Source organism: Pelodiscus sinensis, chromosome 11, assembly GCF_052426305.1.
Source record: "Pelodiscus sinensis isolate ZL-2025 chromosome 11, ASM5242630v1, whole genome shotgun sequence".
NCBI lineage: Eukaryota > Metazoa > Chordata > Testudines > Trionychidae > Pelodiscus > Pelodiscus sinensis.
This window is the reverse complement of record NC_143062.1, coordinates 32,446,016-32,464,569: the sequence shown is the minus strand read 5'-3', so window position 1 is coordinate 32,464,569 and position 18,554 is coordinate 32,446,016. Positions and strand designations below refer to the sequence as shown.

The following is an 18,554-nucleotide window of genomic DNA, read 5'->3' as shown; positions in this document are numbered from 1 at the left end:
AAAAGTCCACTTTTGTCAACAAAACTCGGTAGTCTAGACACACCATTAGTATGTTACTGAATCTGTTTCCAACCAGTATTCCCTATGGGAGATTTGGTAGTGTTTTGTCAAGCTCAGTTTTAAATGTTTTAACAGTGCTGTCCTGAGTAAGAACTGCTGGAGGCTGCCACCTGGCCTTGGTCTTGCGCTACCCCCATCCATGCTACTAACCCTGTTGCCCCAACCTGGCTGGCCCTCCTGCGCTTAGGCTCCCGGGCTCTCTAGTCCAGGAGCATCCATGGTCCTGCCGGACAATGGATGTTGCTGGACCAGAGGGTGCCAGTTTGCGGAGGTCCAACCTATAATACATTGTAACCACAATCCCCAACTGAGATACAGAATTAGACAGGCCTCTGTTAACATATACTTAGAAGAAAACGAGGCTTGAGTAGAACCATATTCTGCTAACTTAAATTCTATTTGTAAATGTCCCAGCTCAGAGATGAAATAAAACAACAACAAGATTTCCTAACACTTTGAAAGCCTGTACGGCTGTAAACCATGAATGGACAAAAGGACACCAGTGTGTGTAAAAGGAGTCACAGGGATTTTTTTAATGACAACCAAGAAGAAAGGTATTTTCCTTTCAGTATGGAATACTAATGAGTCCGGGACAGCAACAGGGCCGCCTGCTGACGCGGAAGAGGAAGTACCCTCTGTGACCCTTGAAGGGTGGGTCTAGGACTATATGAGCCCCGGGCTCAGTTAAAGCCAGGCAGCCCAGCTGAGCGGATGCCTGAACCCAAATCCTGCAGCAGAGGCCCCCAGGGCAGAGGAGACTCCGGAGCCCTGGCCTGAGCAGAAGAGACACCAGCCTCCGCCTGAATCCACACTGATCCCACCGGGACCCTTGCTGGGCACCGACGACTGGACCAGCCCTCCAGGATCCCTGCCTGAGCCCGGAGCCCATGGACACCCTGCCAGCCTCTCTGTCACCTGAAGACACCCCGGAGAAGCACCAGAGTCTACTAGTCCCGCAGGGGGGATGACCCTCGACCTCGATGGCATGTAACGGCCTGGATACCCGCCGACCTAGTAGCTGCCAGGCCGCCACTATCAGGGCCCTGGGCCGGGACACAGTACAGTGGGTGGGCCTGCATTGGATGGCAGGTTCCCCCTGTGCTTGTCAGATTTTCAGGAGTGAGGGAAACCCGACCCCTGCTTGGCTGGAACCCGGCCAGAACTTTAACTACTGTTCCTCCACTGCTTGTCGCCCTGACTCAGGGCCGCGCCTCAAACTGTGTTCATAAACCCTCCGTGCTTCCCCCTTGACCTGGCGCTCTGACCCCAGGCTAGGCTGTAGGAAGTTGTCGCTCGGCCAACTACAAGGCGAAGGCATGCCACACTGACTTGTGGGCACTCTAGAGAGTCAGCTGTGCCCCACCCACTGACGGGAGACTCTTTACAAATACTCACCAACACAGCTCCCTGCAGCAAAGTATCTATGGTGATGATGACAGGAGACTCTGTCCTGCTTGTCAACAAAGATTTGTGAACTGGTTAAAAAAAAAAGAAAAAATTAACTTTTTCAATGACAATATTTATGTACAAAATCTGCATATTTATTTTTTTTATTTTTAAATTATGTATTTACCATTATTACTATAGCTGTGCCAGTCTGACACTCAGCATCTTTCAACCTCCCTCCAATTCCTGGGACTGAATTGGCCCCCACTTGAAATTAGAATAACCATAAGGCTGCTTTAACTTATGATGGCTGTGCAACTTACTAGCATTTAGGATAGTTGCTAATCCCCAGGAAAATTTCACCTAGGAAATGGTTAATGGCACTGTGTGGGGGTTTAGCGCAAAATTCTAAAAGAACAAATCTCAACCTGCCTTCCAGAACAGGTCAAGACAACACTGGTTGAAATGCCAACAGTCTTCCTACATAAGAGTTCTTACTGCTAAGAAAAAAAAGTCTAATATAGGTAAGGTCCAAGAATTTAGCCTAGCGGGACTGGAAGAAAAGAGTGGAAGTCCACTGTGTGGTAGCAAAGCAAAGGTAATGTCTACATATACAAGAGCAGTATCACTTTAACTACACTCACATAGAGTGGATGCAGATATAACAACATAAGAATGCTTGTACTATCACAGGGTCCCTGGTATTCATCTCCTCTTAATCTATTTCACATATCCACCACTCATCAATAGGGGAATGTGTTCCAATTCATATTGGTCCCAATCCACGTAGCTGTCATTTGTGCAGATTGGGATCAATATTAATTGGAATACTTTCCCCTATTTTACGGGGGACCTGAACAGAAGTAAGGGGCAATGTTCCCTCTAAGCTGCACAGCAGCACAGCTTCACAGGTGATTAATCAGCCCTATCCAGTCAGAGGCTCAGGACTCCGTGCATGGAACTCAATGACTGGGCAGGGCTGATACAGGGTAGGAACATTGGTAACGGGGTAAAGGATGGGAGCCAGGAGCAGAGCCCTGGGCATGGACCATGCAGCCAGGACCCCGTGTGAGGGGCCAGGAGCAGAGACCCAGCTGTGGGGCCAATATCCAGGACTCCCAGAACAGAGCCTTGGGAGCAAGAAGCTGGATGTCAGGCCCTGGGCATGTGGCCAGGGAGCCAGATCAGTGCCCCAAGAACATGAAGCCCCAAACATTTGGATCCTCAGGCAGAGGGCCAGCAGCCATGAAGCAAAGCTGGTGGCTAGTTCCTGAACATGGAAGCATGGAGCCCCAAGTGCAGGTTCAGCAGCTGGGGCATGGAGCTAGTGGCCAGGCCCCAAGACGTAAGGCCCCAGCACAGAGCTCCAGGAATGGGGCCAATAGTCAGGGAGCAGGGCTGCCGGACAGAACTCAAGCCCTAGGATGGGGAGTGGAGGCCCCAGTAAAACCTGGGGGTGCTGCAGCACCACCACTCCTGCACCCCTAGTTCCCATGCCTATAGGAAGGGGGAGGATCTGAGGTAGAGCACAATTGGAAGTGGAGGAACTAGGCAGGAGGAGGCAGCGTGGGGGTGGCCATGAGTACAATACTGTACAGGAGGACCCCAGTATCTGTATCCATCGCCCTTTTCAAGAACACAACTCCAACATATACCAGGGACCTGCTATATGGCTTATTCTCATAGGGTATGTCTACACTACAGAGTTTTGTCGGAAAAATGGCCGTTTTTCCAACAAAACTTGGGGAATGTCCACACTGCAATTATGTTCTTCCAAAGGAAAACTGAAAGAACAGGGGGTTTTCCGGCATTGGTAACCCTCATTCTACGAGGTAGAAGCCTTCTCGTGAAAGGGCATGTGTGGACAGTGAAGAGGGAGTTCTTTTGGAAGAAGAGGAAAGAGGAAAAAGCACAGGTGCCCTGGTGACCACTCTGTCCATAGCAATCACAGCTTACATGTGAGAGAATGTCCATTCAGTCTGGACGCTCTCTTTTGAAAAAGCAGATCGCTTTTTTGATGCACGTTTGTAGTGTAGACGCTCTCTTTCGGAAGAAGTTTTTTCAGAAGACCTCTTCCGAAACAAACTTCTTCCGAAAGACGCCTGTAGTCTAGATGCAGCCATACAGGAAAGAAAATAAACTTTATATTAGTACAACTGCACCTGCACTAGAGGTTGCACTAGTTAAACTTTATTTAAAATAAATCTCACATACCCCTAACAAAAATAGTTATACTGGTATAAAAATGGTACACAAACCATCCTTAGTACAGGAACTCAGACTGCTAATGTGTACAAGCATGCCTAGTGGAGAATTCAATCATAGAATACTAGGACTGGAAGGTACCTCGAGAGGTCATCGAGTCCAGTCCCCTGCTATTATGGCAGGACCAAGTATTGTCTAGATCATCCCTGACAGACATTTATCTAACCTACTCTTAAATATCTCCACAGATGCAGATTCCACAACCTCCCTGGGCAATTTATTCTAGTGTTTAACCACCCTGACAGTAAGGAACTTTTTCCCAATGTCCAACCTAAACTTCCTTTGCTGCAGTTTAAGCCCTTTGCTTCTTGTTCTATCCTCAGAGGCCAAGATGTACAAGTTTTCTCCCTCCTCCTTATGACACACCCTTTTAAATACCTGAGAACTGCTATCATGTCCCCCCTCAATCTTCTCTTTTCTAAACTAAACAAACCCAATTCTTTCAGCCTTCCTTCATAGGTCGTGTTCTCTAGACCTTTAATCATTTTTGTTACTCTTCCCTGGACCCGCTCCAATTTCTCCACATTTCTTGAAATGCAGTGCCCAGAACTGGACACAATACTCCAACTGAGGCCTAACCAGCACAGAGTAGAGCAGAAGAATGACTTCTCATGTCTTGCTCACAACACACCTGTTAATGCATCCCAGAATCATATTTGCTTTTTTGCAACAGCATCACACTGTTGACTCATATTTAACTTGTGGTCCACTATAACCCCTAGATCCTTTTCTGCCGTACTCCTTTCTAGACAGTCACTTCCCATTCTGTATGTGTGAAATTGATTGTTCCTTCCTAAGTGGAGCACTTTGTATTTTTCTTTATTAAATTTCATCCTGTTTACCTCAGATCATTTCTCCAATTTGTCCAGATCATTTTGAATTATGACTCTATCCTCCAAAGCAGTTGAAACCACTCCCAGCTTGGTATCATCTGCAAACTTAAGAAGCGTACTTTCAATGCCAGTATCTAAATAGTTGATGAAGATATTGAACAGAGCTGGTCCCAAAACAGACCCCTCTGGAACCCCACTTGTTATACCTTTCCAGCAGGATTGAGAACCATTAATAACTACTCTCTGAGGGTATGTCTACACTAGCCCCCTAGATCAATCTAGGGAGGCTAATGAAGGTGACCGAAATTGCAAATGAAGCACGGGATTTAAATATCCCGCGCTTGATTTGCATGTTCCCAGCCGGTTGCCATTTTAGAAATTGACTAGCCCGAAGTAACTGCCTGCATCTACATGCGGCAGTGAAACGGGATTCCGAAATAAAGCCCTAACTCGAATTAGCTGGTAAACCTCATTGCAAGTTTCCTGTTACTGTTTCTCCCTCCTCACTGAGCAGTGGGCCTACCCTGTCCTTAGTCTTCCTCTTGCTTCTAATGTATTTATAAAAAGTCTTCTTGTTTCCCTTTATTCCTGTAGCTAGTTTGAGCTCATTTTGTGCCTTTGCCTTTCTAATCTTGTCCCTGCATTCCTGTGTTGTTTGCTTATATTCATCCTTTGTAATTTGTCCTACTTTCCATTTTTTATAGGACTCCTTTTTTATTTTTAGATCATGCAAGATCTCATAGTTAAGCCAAGGCAGCCTTTTGCCATTTTCTATCTTTCCTACGCAGTGGAATAGCTTGCTTTTGGGCCCTTAACAATGTCCCTTTGAAAAACTGCCAACTTTCCTCAGTTGTTTTTCCCCTCAGTCTTGATTCCCATGGGACTTTACCTATCAGCTCTCTGAGCTTACCAAAATCCGCCTTCCTGAAATCCATTGTCTCTATTTTGCTAGTCTCTTTTCTACTCTTCCTTAGAATTGTGAACTCGTGATTTCATGATCACTTTCACCCAATGGCTTATCTAACAATCTTGCTGAATATTATTAGAGTGTACTGCCATACTCACTGTCAGTTTCAGCTTGTGTTATTCTGTTGGAGGAATCTCTGTTGCTTAGGCAAGAATCATCTTTAAAAATCTTCAGCACAGAACAACTTCCCTTTAAATACATGAAAGGTAATTTTAAAATAATCACTCAATAGCACCTCCCCACATCTTCAAGCTCCATGCTGGTTTGCAGATACTCACTTCTTTCACAATGTAAATCCAGTCAGTCATATTACTGTTTCTCAGAATGACAGTTCCTCTTCTACAATAAGAATAGAAGGAAATTTACAGATATAGAAAAGTTATAAGATGTCTAAGATTTCTTTTAAGAGTCTAAATTAAGGATATTTTCCATGAGCACTGCACCCACTAAAAAGTCCATCAAGTTTATTGTCACGTTTAAAGAGTTCTCTCCGGTTTCAGTAAGGCTGAACGAATTATTTTAAATTTTTTGTTTTTATATCTCTTGTTTACTTTCTATATTTTAGTCACCTTAATCCAGAGAGCCAGTTTTATCTGATTTATTCATTCCACTTTTCACGTTTCATGTTCTAGCATGTCCAGTGGTGCAGGAGTACATTTATATTTTTATTATAAAGCAGTTCTGTTTGATTTATATGTTGATTTGTTTCATGAAAACATCTGTGTTAATACTAGACCAAATCCTACAGGCCTTACACAATCAAAACAATGAGGACTTCAGTGGGAGATGGCTTGAGCCAAAACAACAGGATTTGATTCAGAGCTCACTAATGTCAATGGGAGTCTTTCCATTGACTCCAATGGGCTTTAGGATCAGGCTCTTAGCGAATACTTCAGGAGTTATTATTTCAGTTGACGCTTTGGATTTTGAAAAGCTTTTTATTGTTAATTGTTTGTTAATATTCAGCCTGAACTACCCCAACTGTTAAAGTAGTTCTTTATTACTTCAAAACCATCTTGCAATCAGCAGACTCGGATGCTGTTCCTGAAGTGCTACAGCCCTGTCAGGTTCAGCTTTAAGGCACTTTAAGAGAACTCCTCATAACAACCCAACTCAGGTTGTTCTGCAAGTGTGGAGAGTCCTTCCCTGATCTGGAGCAGTCTAGTGAACACACATACTGGAGAATAAATGCATGACTCGCTTTGCATTACTTGTGCTATTTCTTTTGCCACATCCATCTGTTAAATCTGCCAGATAATATCAAATGTTTCTGTGAGGGTGGCTGAGATTTCAGGGTCATTTTGAGGAATAAGTTATTTTATTAAAATATGCGTTGAACTCTTTCACAACATACTCAGCATGGTTTGTATCTCTGACATAAGCCAGAAAAATCAATTTTCCAATGTTCTAGACAATTAACTAATGTTCTAGACAATTAAATAATATGCAGTTGGCAATTATCATTAAATCTCCGAGTTGTCAAGCCTAATGCAGGATTTGATCCAATGCCCACTGAAGTTAACAGAAAGACGGACTGACTTTATTGATCATTTGATATGAGCCTGTAATAGGGGTACAAATTATGTCCACGCCTTTTTCAAGACTGGTAACTCACAAGGTACAGTTTGTACAAAATGTATCATGTGAAAAGTCATGATTTACTGGTCTTTATTGTCATGGTACTATATGTGTGGTAATACGGTATGCAAAATTATAAAACTGTACTAAGACATATTCCAAATCTGCAGATGCAGTCACAAACCTGTTCCTCAGAGACAAAAGGCTAACACACCCTTCAGTCCAGATAGTCCAAACTATTACCTGTTTAAGCAGCCATTCTTTGGCAGGATAAAGGATGTGAATGAGTAATTTATATCTCTGTAAACAGCTGGGGGTTCTCATCCTCAGACTTTCTGTCTCATGAACCCTAGCTGGTGACAATTCTCAAAGGAGTAGGAAAGAGCATAAAGAGTGAGAAACAGAAGCCCCAAATCATGTCTTGCGTCATTGCTACTCATGGCATTGACAATATATGAAGGATAAAGGAAACACTGGACTAAAGGAATTCAGCCAGTAAGACTTTTAAAACATGGAGAGAGACACTTTTGCTTTGAAATCATTTCGCTTACATTAGGTATTAGCTGTGTTTTATCTTTGTAACCACTTCCAGCTTCTATTTTTCATTGCTTATGATCACTTAAAAGAATCTTTCTGTACTTAAACTAGTTTCATTATTTTATCTATTCCAGTGCACTTGAATTGAAGTGTCTGGGAAACTCCAACTGAAATAACAGGATTTGTTCATATCATTTTCTATCAATAAAGTGACAGACTTTATATGAGACTATGATGTCCAGGGAAGGACTGGGTAATTTCTGGGGGGAGATCTCTGGGACTGGGAATTCACTGGTGTTGCTCTGCAGCGTAATACCAGAGTGACTAGCCATAGTACTCATACAATAAGCCTGGGAGTAATTTACATGCTGGAAGCTGTGTAAGAGCAGAGCAGGAGGGCTTACTCTCATAGTGACAATGTAAAAGGCACCCCAGACTGGACAATTGAAGGGACATAGCTGTTCAAAAGTCCAAACTGCTCCCTGGGGAATATCTGCAGACTGCAATCAAGACTGCTCCCTGGGAGCAGGTCAACACTTACCCCAAAATTGACACTCCAGAGAGCGATCTGGGGGTCAATTTAGTGGGTTTAGTAAGGACCTTCTAAAGTGCCTGCTGATCATGCCCCCAGCGACCCCAGTACTCCATGGGGTCATAGACAGAAGAGTTTCCTCCCACTGGCCTCCCTCATTGGGGACACTGCAGAAATTAGATTTAAGGTGCGTCGATTCCAGGTACACTATTCTTGTAGCTGGAGTTATATATCTTAGGTTGACTTTTGTTGCATGCTGTAGGTTTTAGTCATCTGTGGAGAGACTAACACTAAGTAAATTCTAGATTTTTAGTGGGCACTCTATGTTTATCCTTATTTAGATAAGAATTCTGCAACCACATCTGTGTCAGTTAATCCTGTATCATGGAGATCTCAGTTCTGCGAGTGCAAAGGGATCAGCCAAAGCAGATCCAACTGCAGTATCAGGACCCACAAACTGCTAGTTCCTAGGTCAAGGAACACATATTTAGTGAGCATACTGCTTACTACTGTGAATAACCCTATGGCCAGACGTACTCATTTGTAAAGCACAATGTAAACTTACAGCACAATCTAAATACTTAATAATCTTAACTCCTTGGATAATGCTGGTTTTCTACACTAAAATTTTTCTTACCTGTAACGGCAGACTGTGCATTTCCCAGGATTGTCTTCCAGCAGATGGATGGGCCAACCTTTAAAACAGTGCAGACTTCTAAGCAAATCAGAGGAAAAAACTGTGAGGACCATCACAGCTACTTAAGTATAATAGCATCTGTAATGTTAAAAGTTCACTCTACTCCTGTTCATTTTAGAGAGATCAGCAAGACTAATACACACTGTTAAATTAAAAACTCTCAAATCCTCAAAACTCAAGAAATATCATCATAGTAAAACTATTCCAGAAAGTTAGTATGTCACTATGACAAAAGAGACGGGACACTTAATGAACAATAAATGATTCATTTTTGCTAAATAGTGCTTCTAATAATGCTATGAAGATCTCAAATGTGTCAAATCAGCAAGATTCACAACAATCCTGAGAGGAGGAGTTGTATTTCTCTACATAAGGAGAAACTGAGAAAAAGCAGTTAAATGACTTGCTCATGGAAACAATGTGAAAGAGGAGAAAAACAGTAACAGGTCAAAAGGACTACAGTACTTTTCTGATGATGAATCATCACTCAATTAACAACACAGCTGATTCATAGATATGGTAATTGAAAAGTCTGAAGTTCTTTCATCCTACCTCAGAAACCACATCTGCTCAGGGTCTCCAAACACTTTTTTCCCATCGTACAGGAATATCTTGACGAAATCCTTTAAGAAAAGAACCTATAAGTTTAAAAATGTTAAAAACAGAAAAACCTCCTTTTCACATATTTATAATCAAACTCTTTCCTTCTTTTATCTTAAAGCGTTTCCCTAACCACTTAAGGCAGAGGTTCTCAAACTGGTGATACCGCAACCCCTTTCTCAGTTGCTCACGGCCCCCCCAGGGGGTCGGGACCCACAGTTTGAGAAACGCTGACTTAAGGGATGACAATGGTAGAAAGCAATGTTACAAGAAAGACAGATTAACCAACATATCCTTTGCAGAGGACATGCAACATATTCTTTGCATATCCCACTTCCTTTATGGTACTTTTCCTCCCCTCACCTCCTGCTGATGTTCAGAAGGGAAGGTTACTCACCTGTGTAGTAACGAGTTCTTCAAGATGGTTGTCCCCAAGTGTGCTCTACTTAGGTACTTCGGTGCCGCTGAGCCCGAGGCCAGAAATTCGTGACAGCAATGCCCCTGGCCGATCACGCGTGCAAGGAGCCAGTGTGTGTTCTGAAGAAGCTACTGTACATGCTTGGCCGGCCCCCCTCCTCAGTTCCTTCTCTAACCCAGATATGCTGTATTCTGAAACAGAGGGGAGGAGGGTGGGTTGTGGAGTACCCACGGGGACAACCATCTCGAAGAACTCCAGTTACTACACAGGTGAGTAACTTTCCCTTCTTTTTCGAGGAGTGTCCCCACGGGTGCTCCCCCTTAGGTGATTACAAAGCAGTATTCATAGTAGGAGGTGGGAGTTTCGAATGCTGAGCCTGTGAGGCCGAGAGTACTGTGTGGCCAAATGTTGTCTCTGACTCAGCAAATGTCTGTATTGCATAACGTTGCATGAAGGTATTTGTTGATGCCCATTAGGCAGCCCTGCAGATGTGTTCTGTTGGGACACCTTGTAGAAATGCCGTTGTGGCTGCCATTGCCCTTGTTGAGTGACTTTGCACAGTTGGTGGGGACTCTCTCTGGGCTTTGGTATACGCTAGTTTAACCTAACTAGATATCCATTTGAGAGTCTTTGTTTCAATATAGGCAACCCTTGTGACCTCTCTGCTGATTAAACAAACAGCCACGGGGTTTTCTGAAAGAGCTTTGTCTACTATAGATAGAATGCCAGTGCTCCGCGGACATCCAGAGTATGGACAGCTGCTTCTTTATTGTCCTTGTGTGGTTTAGGGAAGAAAACAGGTAAGTATATGGGTTCGTTGCAGTGGTACTTTGGGTAGGAATTTGGGATGAGTCCTAAGTGTGACCTTATCCATATGAAATATAGTGTATGATGGATCCACTATTAAGGCTACTATTTTGCCAACACGTCTTGCTGAGGTGATTGACACAAGGAAAGCTACTTTCATTGACAGGTATAATAGTGAACATGTGGCAAGAGGCTCAAAGGGTTTACCCATGAGCACCTTTAGTACCAGGTTCAAGTCCCATGCTGGGATTGGTTCCTTGTATAGGGGAAACATGTTGTGTAAACCCCATATAAAGCGTTTGACTGACGGGTATGTGAAGATTGAGTGTCCTTGTACAGGAGCATGTATAGCGGAAATGGAAGCAAGGTGCACCCTGATGGTACTCATGGAGAGGCCCACATTATGTAGTTCTAACAAGTATTGTAGAATGTATGATAAGCCTCTATGGAGCGGTTCATGGTTGTGGGCAGTACACCAGGCTATGAATCATTTCCATTTTTGACAATATGTCTTTCTTTTTGCAGGTCATCTTGTGAAGATGATCTGTACTGCCTTTGGAAAGGTTCTTTCCGTGGAATTTAACCACAAGCATCCACACCCAGAAGTGTAATTTGTGGACGGTTGGATGGGGAATTCGACCTTTTCATTGTGTCAGCAACATCTTTGACTAGTGGGAATTGATGTGGTGACCAAATGCTTATCCGTAACAGGTACGGGTACCACGTCTGCCTGGGCCAGTTGGGTGCTATGAGTATTATTCTGGCTTTGTCTCGCTTGATCTTGAGGATCACTTGTTGTATAAGTGGAAAAGGCAGAAACACGTATGCCAGGTGTGCATTCCATTCTATATTGAAGGCATCTCCCGGGAGTCAGGACCTATGCCTGCTCTTGAGCAGTACTGTGGGCAGCGAGCATTCTTGTGTGTTACGAATAGATCCACCATTGGGAATCCCCATTTCCTGAAGAGGTGAGTGAGCATTGATTGGTTTATCTCGCACTCATGGTTTTGTGGGAATTATCTGCTTAGATTGTCTGCTAACGTACTGTCTTTGCCTGGTAAATAGGATGCAGCCAGGTGTATGTTTCATGGGATACATCGTTCCCAGAGGAGTACTGCTTCCTGGCATAAGCGATATGAGCGTGCTCCTCCTTGCCTGTTGATGTAATACATCATAGAGATGTTTGTCTGAGTAACTGTACCATTTTGTTTCAAATGAGAGAAAGAAAGTGCATGCAGGCATTCCTTATGGCCCTTAACTCCAGTAGGTTTATATTGTACTTGGTCTCATCTTGTATCCATTGACCCTGTACGAGCCTGTGATGTAGATGGGCTCCCCAACCTAGGAGGAAGGCATCTGTAGTGATGGTTATTGATGGCGGAATCTGTTGGAAGGAGACTCCTAAACATACTTTGTTGTGTATTGTCCACCATGTGAGGGAGGCTTTTATGTTGTTGGGTATTATCACATTATTGGATTCTAAAGATCATTGTTGCACCCCGGAGGAGGGTGTTTGCCACAAAAGTCGGTACAAAGGGGGCCATGTGAGGTGTCACATGAAAGCTTATGTTCTACTGATTCTATATATGCTATTCATGTACTTGTATAATATCTGTATGTGGAGTTATAAATATGTACTCTGTGCTGATGCAGGAAAATTCTCCGTCTGAGGCAGAACAATGTGCCAGGAATGTTCGTTCAATAGCTATGCTAATTAGAGAGGCTCCAAGGACAATAGATCTCTAGGTGCCAAAGACACACCTGAGGAATGAATCTGGATGCCTGCAGATCAGCCAGAATAATGATTGTTGGCTTGGGACACAAGGATAGGTTCCTAGGCCATGTGACCCATTCCAGCTTGGAAGAGACTAGGGATGGATATATAAAAGGCCATGTGGCAGACTCCATTTTGGTCTTCAATTCAGCTGCTGATTCCAGATGCAGCCTTGCGGAGAACAACACGCCAGAAAGAACCGTGGACCCATCCTGACATAGGATGTACACCAGAAACTTATAAGACAACAGTTTATACATCTCTGCTAAGAGCCTGCATTGAGAACTTGGTGATTTGATGCATGTAATGCATTTTCTTTAACAAGCTTACTCTCATCCTTTTCTTTCTTTTAGTAATAAACCTTTCAATGTTATATTCTAAAGGATTAGCCCAGCGTGATCTTGTGGGTAAGATCCAGAGTGTAAATTGACCTGGGAGATGTGGCTGGTTTCTTGGGACTGGAAGAACCCTTTCAGGGTAGGTGAGATTGGGTTCTAAAACCCCTCAACTGTGTGTTAGGCCCGGGGCTGATTGGGGCACAGGAAGACCAACTTATACCTCCAGATCAGTGGCACAGCCATAGGTACCCGAATGGCCCCACAGTATGCTAACATCTTTATGGCTGACTTGGAACGTTTCCTCAGATCCTGTCCCCTTTCCCCCTCCTTTACTTACGCTAAATCGATGACATCTTTATGAGCTGGACCCATAGCCAAGAAACACTGGATGCATTCCACAGAGTCTTAAACAACCTACACCCCACCATCAATCTCAGCCTGGATCATTCAATCCATTTCCTGGACACCACAGTACAAATCACTAATGGAAAATTAAATACCACACTCTACAGAAAACTCACTGACTGCTACACTCACCTACATGCCTCCAGCTTCCATCCAGGACACACCATATGATCCATCATCTATAGCCAAGCCCTTAGGTACAACAGCATCTACTCTAATCCCACTGACAGAGACCAGAAACTTCACGGTCTCTACCAAGCATTTGTAAATCTTAATTACCCACCGGGGGAAATAAAAAACAAATTGAAAGAGCCAGACAAATACTCAGAAACCATCTACTTCAAGACAGGCCTAAGAAAACCAACAATAAAACACCACTTATCACCTATAGCCCCCAACTTAAACCCCTCCAACGCATTATCAGTAACCTACAACCTATACTGGAACAGGATACTACACTCCGAGAGGCTCTGGGGGACAGACCCATTGTCTCCTATAGACAACCACCTAACCTCAGGAAGATTCTTACCAACAACTACAGGACATACCACATTAATACCAACCCTGGAACTTTCCCTTGCAACAAATCCCATTGCCAACTTTGTCCACATATTTACTCTGGTGCCACCATCACTGGACCTAACCATGTCAGTTATATGATCAAGAACACATATTCCTGTTCATCCAGAAATATAATTTATGCCATCATGTGCCAACAGTGTCCTTCTGCTATGTATATTGGACAGACTTCTCAGACATTTCACCAAATAATTAATGCCCACAAATCAGACATCAGACATCTTTACAAGGAAAAACCAGCTGCTTTTCATTTCAGCCTACCTAGATATAGTCTTAACAACCTTACTACATGCATCTTACTTCAAAGAGACTTTAATACCAGATTACAGAGAGAAACTTCAGAACTTTCTTTCATGCTTAAATTTGACACTTTACAAATGGGCCTTAACAAAGATGCTAATTACCTAACCATTACAAAGATAGTTTCCCACTTATCACCCCTGATTAGCCATTCATTGACTCAAATAGCTATTCCCTCCTTCCCTCCCTTCTCCTCACCCCACCTTCTGTACTAAATCTGATTTGTCAGTTTAATAATGTGTTCACTTTTTTCATTGTATTCCTTTGATATACAGGCAGTCCCCGACTTACGCGGATCCAATGGAATAGCATGAGCAACTGAGGCTGGTAATTATATTCCATCTGTAGAACTGTGTATATGAGTGTGGGTATGTGTGGCGGGTAATTTTAGTAGCTAGGGTTAGTAAATGAATTATGCCATGTTTATTGTGAAGGCAGATTGCCTTATTCCCCTAACAAGATTCTGCTAGTTCTAGTTCTACAAGTATAACAACTTTCCCCTGTTGGGGGGGCCTGCCCCACATTATGGGGACCACTGCATTAGGTCAACTGACCTTACAAGCCCCCCCTTTCATGCTTACTTATGGATATCAAGACCTACATTTTCAGAAAAAAAACCCTGTATACGTATACCTAATATGTGTATGCAGTTACTGCTCGTGCACTCAAGAACTGCACACACAAACAACAAAGTACATATGTGACCGGTTATTTGGCTGTCCAGGAGGGATGTTAAATAGTGTGTAATTGAATACTTGTGTAACCACATCAAATTTTAGCAGTTACATGACTAGTTGATTGTACCCAGAGGTGGGGCCAGCAACCAGAGTGCTCCTGGCCCCACTCCCAGGGAGCCCCCTGCCCCCTGCACTGCTGCCTATCAGAGGCTGCAGCATGGGGTGGAAGCAGTCCCTGTTTGTGAGGGGTCCAAGCTCTCCATGGGCTTGTCGGCTACCCCAAGCACTGGCTCCTGCCTGTCCCCCCTCTCCCATCCTGCAGCCTCTGATACAGAGAAAGCAGGGGGGCAAAGTATGTAGTTCATAGGATTAACTGATAAGTTTAGGCTTATCAATTAATTGTGTATAGTCGTCTACACGCTGACATACCTAATGTATAGTCAAGATATTTTAATCCACCTCTTAGCCCGGTTACCTGTCCATGACTTTAACCTTGACTAAATCTTGGGTGCTCTGGGGCAGGGGATGGCCTGGAGGCACCACAGGTGCTCAGGGGCATGGATGGGGGGCAGCACAATGCCCAGTTCCCCAGTGCTTCTGGAGCGGGCAGGCAGCAGCATGTGTGGTCCAAAACCCCCACTGCTGCTACGAAGGCAGCAGCCCAACTCTTCCCCAACAGTGGCTGGTGTGAAAAGTACAGAGGCTGCCCAAGTAGCTCAGGCAGACCTCCAGCCCAACCACACAGACAGCTGCAAAAGTCATGGAGGTAGGTCCCAGAAAATTACGGAATCTAACTTTCATGACCTGTGGATAACTTTCGCAGCCTTATAGATAAGTAGTGTTTGGTTCAGAAATACTGGGCCAAATTCATCCTTGATGTAATGCCACTGAGGTCACTACAAACCAGAGATTAATTTGGAACACTGTGTTTTAAAGACCCTGCTTCATGTTGATGTAGAACAATTAGAGTTGGATATATCTTCAAAGGTTTGGAAGAAAGAATCTCCCCAGTTTTTGAACCAGAGTGGGGAACCTCTTTTGGCCACTGATCCACAGACAAATCAATTGGGGGCCGCACACAAGTGAGGAGCAAAAAAGAAAAAACAAACTCTCACTTACATGGCCCCCAACTGAGAAAGAGAAAGACACTCCACACATTCCCCTCACACACGAGAGCCTAGGAGGGCCCAGGCTAGTAGATTTTGTATGCTCTAGCCCCACTGTAGCATGGCAAACCCTGAGCCTCAGGGGCCAGATCCAGGCAAGCTGAGGGCCACATCCAGCACCCAGGCCTTAGGTTCGCCACCCCTGAAATCTGGAGACTCAAATGGAATTTCTAGCCCAGTGGTCCCCAACATGGCGCCCGCGGGCATTTGTGTGCGCCCGCCAAGTGCTCGGGGCTGGCCTGGCCCTGGGCACGTGGCGCATGCATGGTGCCGGAGCCGGCCCTGGGCACGCGGTGCTGGGGAGGGGGCGCTGGCCCCTGGGCATGTGGCTGTGGGGGGGGCGCCCCCGGGCGCGCAAGTGTCCCCGCCCTCTGGCGCCTGGCGGGCAAGCGGCCACGCTCCCTGGCGCCCGGCAACCTCTAATGGTTGGAGACCACTGTTCTAGCCCTTACAGTATTCCTAGTTTGACTGGAAACCTTAAGAAGAAGTCCACTCATGGTATTCTAGGCTTTGCTAGGAGCCTCTTCAATTCCCAGCCAAAACCCAAAAATGCAATAGTGCACAAGAATGGCAAAAATAAATGTTATTCAAACTGTTCCAGTCTTCCAAAAGAGAATGTGTCGAAATTCTGACCCAAAAACCTAGGTAATTTTTACTCTAGCCAATCTGGTTCTGTCCATGCTGCATAGATATGGTTTGATGACCTCAGATTGTGTTTGCATTCATATGATCAACTGTGTGATCCCATGAATCTGACCCACACCACACATCACCAATGTATGGTAAGCATTCTGCACTTTTACCCCAGACAGTTTTATAGTAGGTGTGTTGGAACTTGATCATCAGTCAAATGCAAATGGAACAAATTTTTGAAGGATGATATATAAAAACAGCCATCAGTGGAGGATCTTTCTCCTGCACATCAAATCATATTTGATACAGTAGGGTCTCTAAACAAAGAAGGTAAAATTCTGACCCTTTATTATGCCTATACAACACTGCTGCAACTCAGTAGTGATAGCATGGCTGTAATTATCGGCAGAATTTGGCACAGAGAGCTTACATATGTTTGACTATTAACCATTTATATTTTTTGTAATGAAGAAATATTTACCTCTCGGTCAATACAGAGAAACTCAGCGGGTTCCTGAATAATAATAGTTGTCTGCCAACAGTCACCATTTATAATCTCTCTATCCTGAAAATAATAAAAAAGGAGGGAGGTCAGAGGAAAAAGCTTATAATTTTAAAATACTTAAACAATTTTAAAGTCTTTCTTTAATTGAAAATCTTCTCTCTATCTTTTCTACATATATATTTAACTAAGGGACAGAGACTATGTTTCATGCTACTGAGAATAAATCAACAGATAATAAACAATTACACATTAAAAAGTCATCTTATGTACATAGGGCCCTATATTGGAAAAGACATACATCTCTGCACCACCAAAACGTAATGGGAGTGCAGAGTATTAGCCAAATGGTGCACAGAATGCAATACTACATCGCTAGTAGAAATGTTGCCCAAGGACACTTGAGCAAACAACTCTCAAGAAGAGTATGTGGAATATTTAACTCCACAAGTGCTCGGGATTTCAATTTTATGCCTAATCTGTGCATAAACTCATGAAACTCAATTTATGTACAGTAAAACTCCAATAGTCCGGCACCCCCGATACTCTGGCATCAAAATGGCAAGCATTCCCGGCCGGCTGATTGAAAAGCTGGCCGCTCAGCGCACGTGCCGGCTGTACCTGAACCTGAGCATAAGGTGGAGGGGTGGAGTGGGATCGGGTTACAGCACGGAGAAGGGTGTTTTGCTCCGGGGAGGGGGAGAGGATATTTTATTTAAAATGAAGTTTGGGATTGGGTCCCAGCCAGCTGACTGAAAAGCCGTGCGGCTGTACTGGGACCTCCTGATACTCCAGCATATCCGATAATCCGGCACCACCTATGTCCCAAAGGTGCTGGATTATCGGAAGTCTACTGTACCTTGCAAAAACAACAGGGTGACTCAACTCTGTCATGCACTCATGCATTATTTAAAACACCTCACATACTTCTTTGTAACTCACCCCAAATGCATCCCCTTGACTAAAGAACCAGGTAGGCTTTACCCCACCACTGTCATTGTTCTTCTTGATAACTGTTGCTACAAGGTAAACATGAAAAATTTGCTGTTAAATTATAAAAAAACAAAGTTTGAACCTCTCTAAATGAGAAGTATATGCAGAATTACCTTGCTTGTTGTGAGCTTCAAAATGATATTTTAAGCTGTTTGAACCGAAAATTTATGTTTTTGCAAAAACAAAAAGAAAATAAAAATAGGGACTGGAAGGTAGGTTTACAAAACATGACAAATGATAGGGACACAGAATTACTGTTTACTTAAACTTTTTATGATTACAAAGACTGACACTTTGAAAGGGTACAAAAGGTCTGGAACATTTCCTGTAGTGCAGACTGGTGTTAAGAGCTTAGAGAAAGGAATTATTTAGGTAACACAGGCATTTCCTGGACACTAGCAAATATGCTACTGAGAAAAGTCTAAAGTGCATGGCAACATGTTTCAGATGGCACAATATGTTGCCCAGGAGACAGGGAGCCTAAAACTCAGACCCTTCAGATATGTA

At 43.8% G+C, this 18,554-nt stretch overlaps 1 protein-coding gene across 5 annotated transcripts in view; it reads right to left on the bottom strand.

The window, feature by feature from the left end:
* The window catches only part of LOC102445688 (cyclic nucleotide-binding domain-containing protein 2-like), a 44,028-nt gene that overhangs the window by 4,295 nt on the left and 21,179 nt on the right, over positions 1–18,554 (bottom strand). For all 5 annotated transcript variants that reach the window (XM_025189534.3, XM_075938724.2, XM_025189531.3 and 2 more), the window contains 7 exons: positions 17,997–18,073; positions 17,034–17,117; positions 9,408–9,478; positions 8,796–8,873; positions 5,790–5,850; positions 5,610–5,700; positions 1,456–1,535 (listed from right to left, as the gene is read on the bottom strand). In XM_025189534.3, coding sequence (XP_025045319.2) covers positions 1,456–1,535; positions 5,610–5,700; positions 5,790–5,850; positions 8,796–8,873; positions 9,408–9,478; positions 17,034–17,117; positions 17,997–18,073 — 542 coding nt within the window. The remainder of the gene's footprint in view (positions 1–1,455; positions 1,536–5,609; positions 5,701–5,789; positions 5,851–8,795; positions 8,874–9,407; positions 9,479–17,033; positions 17,118–17,996; positions 18,074–18,554) is intronic.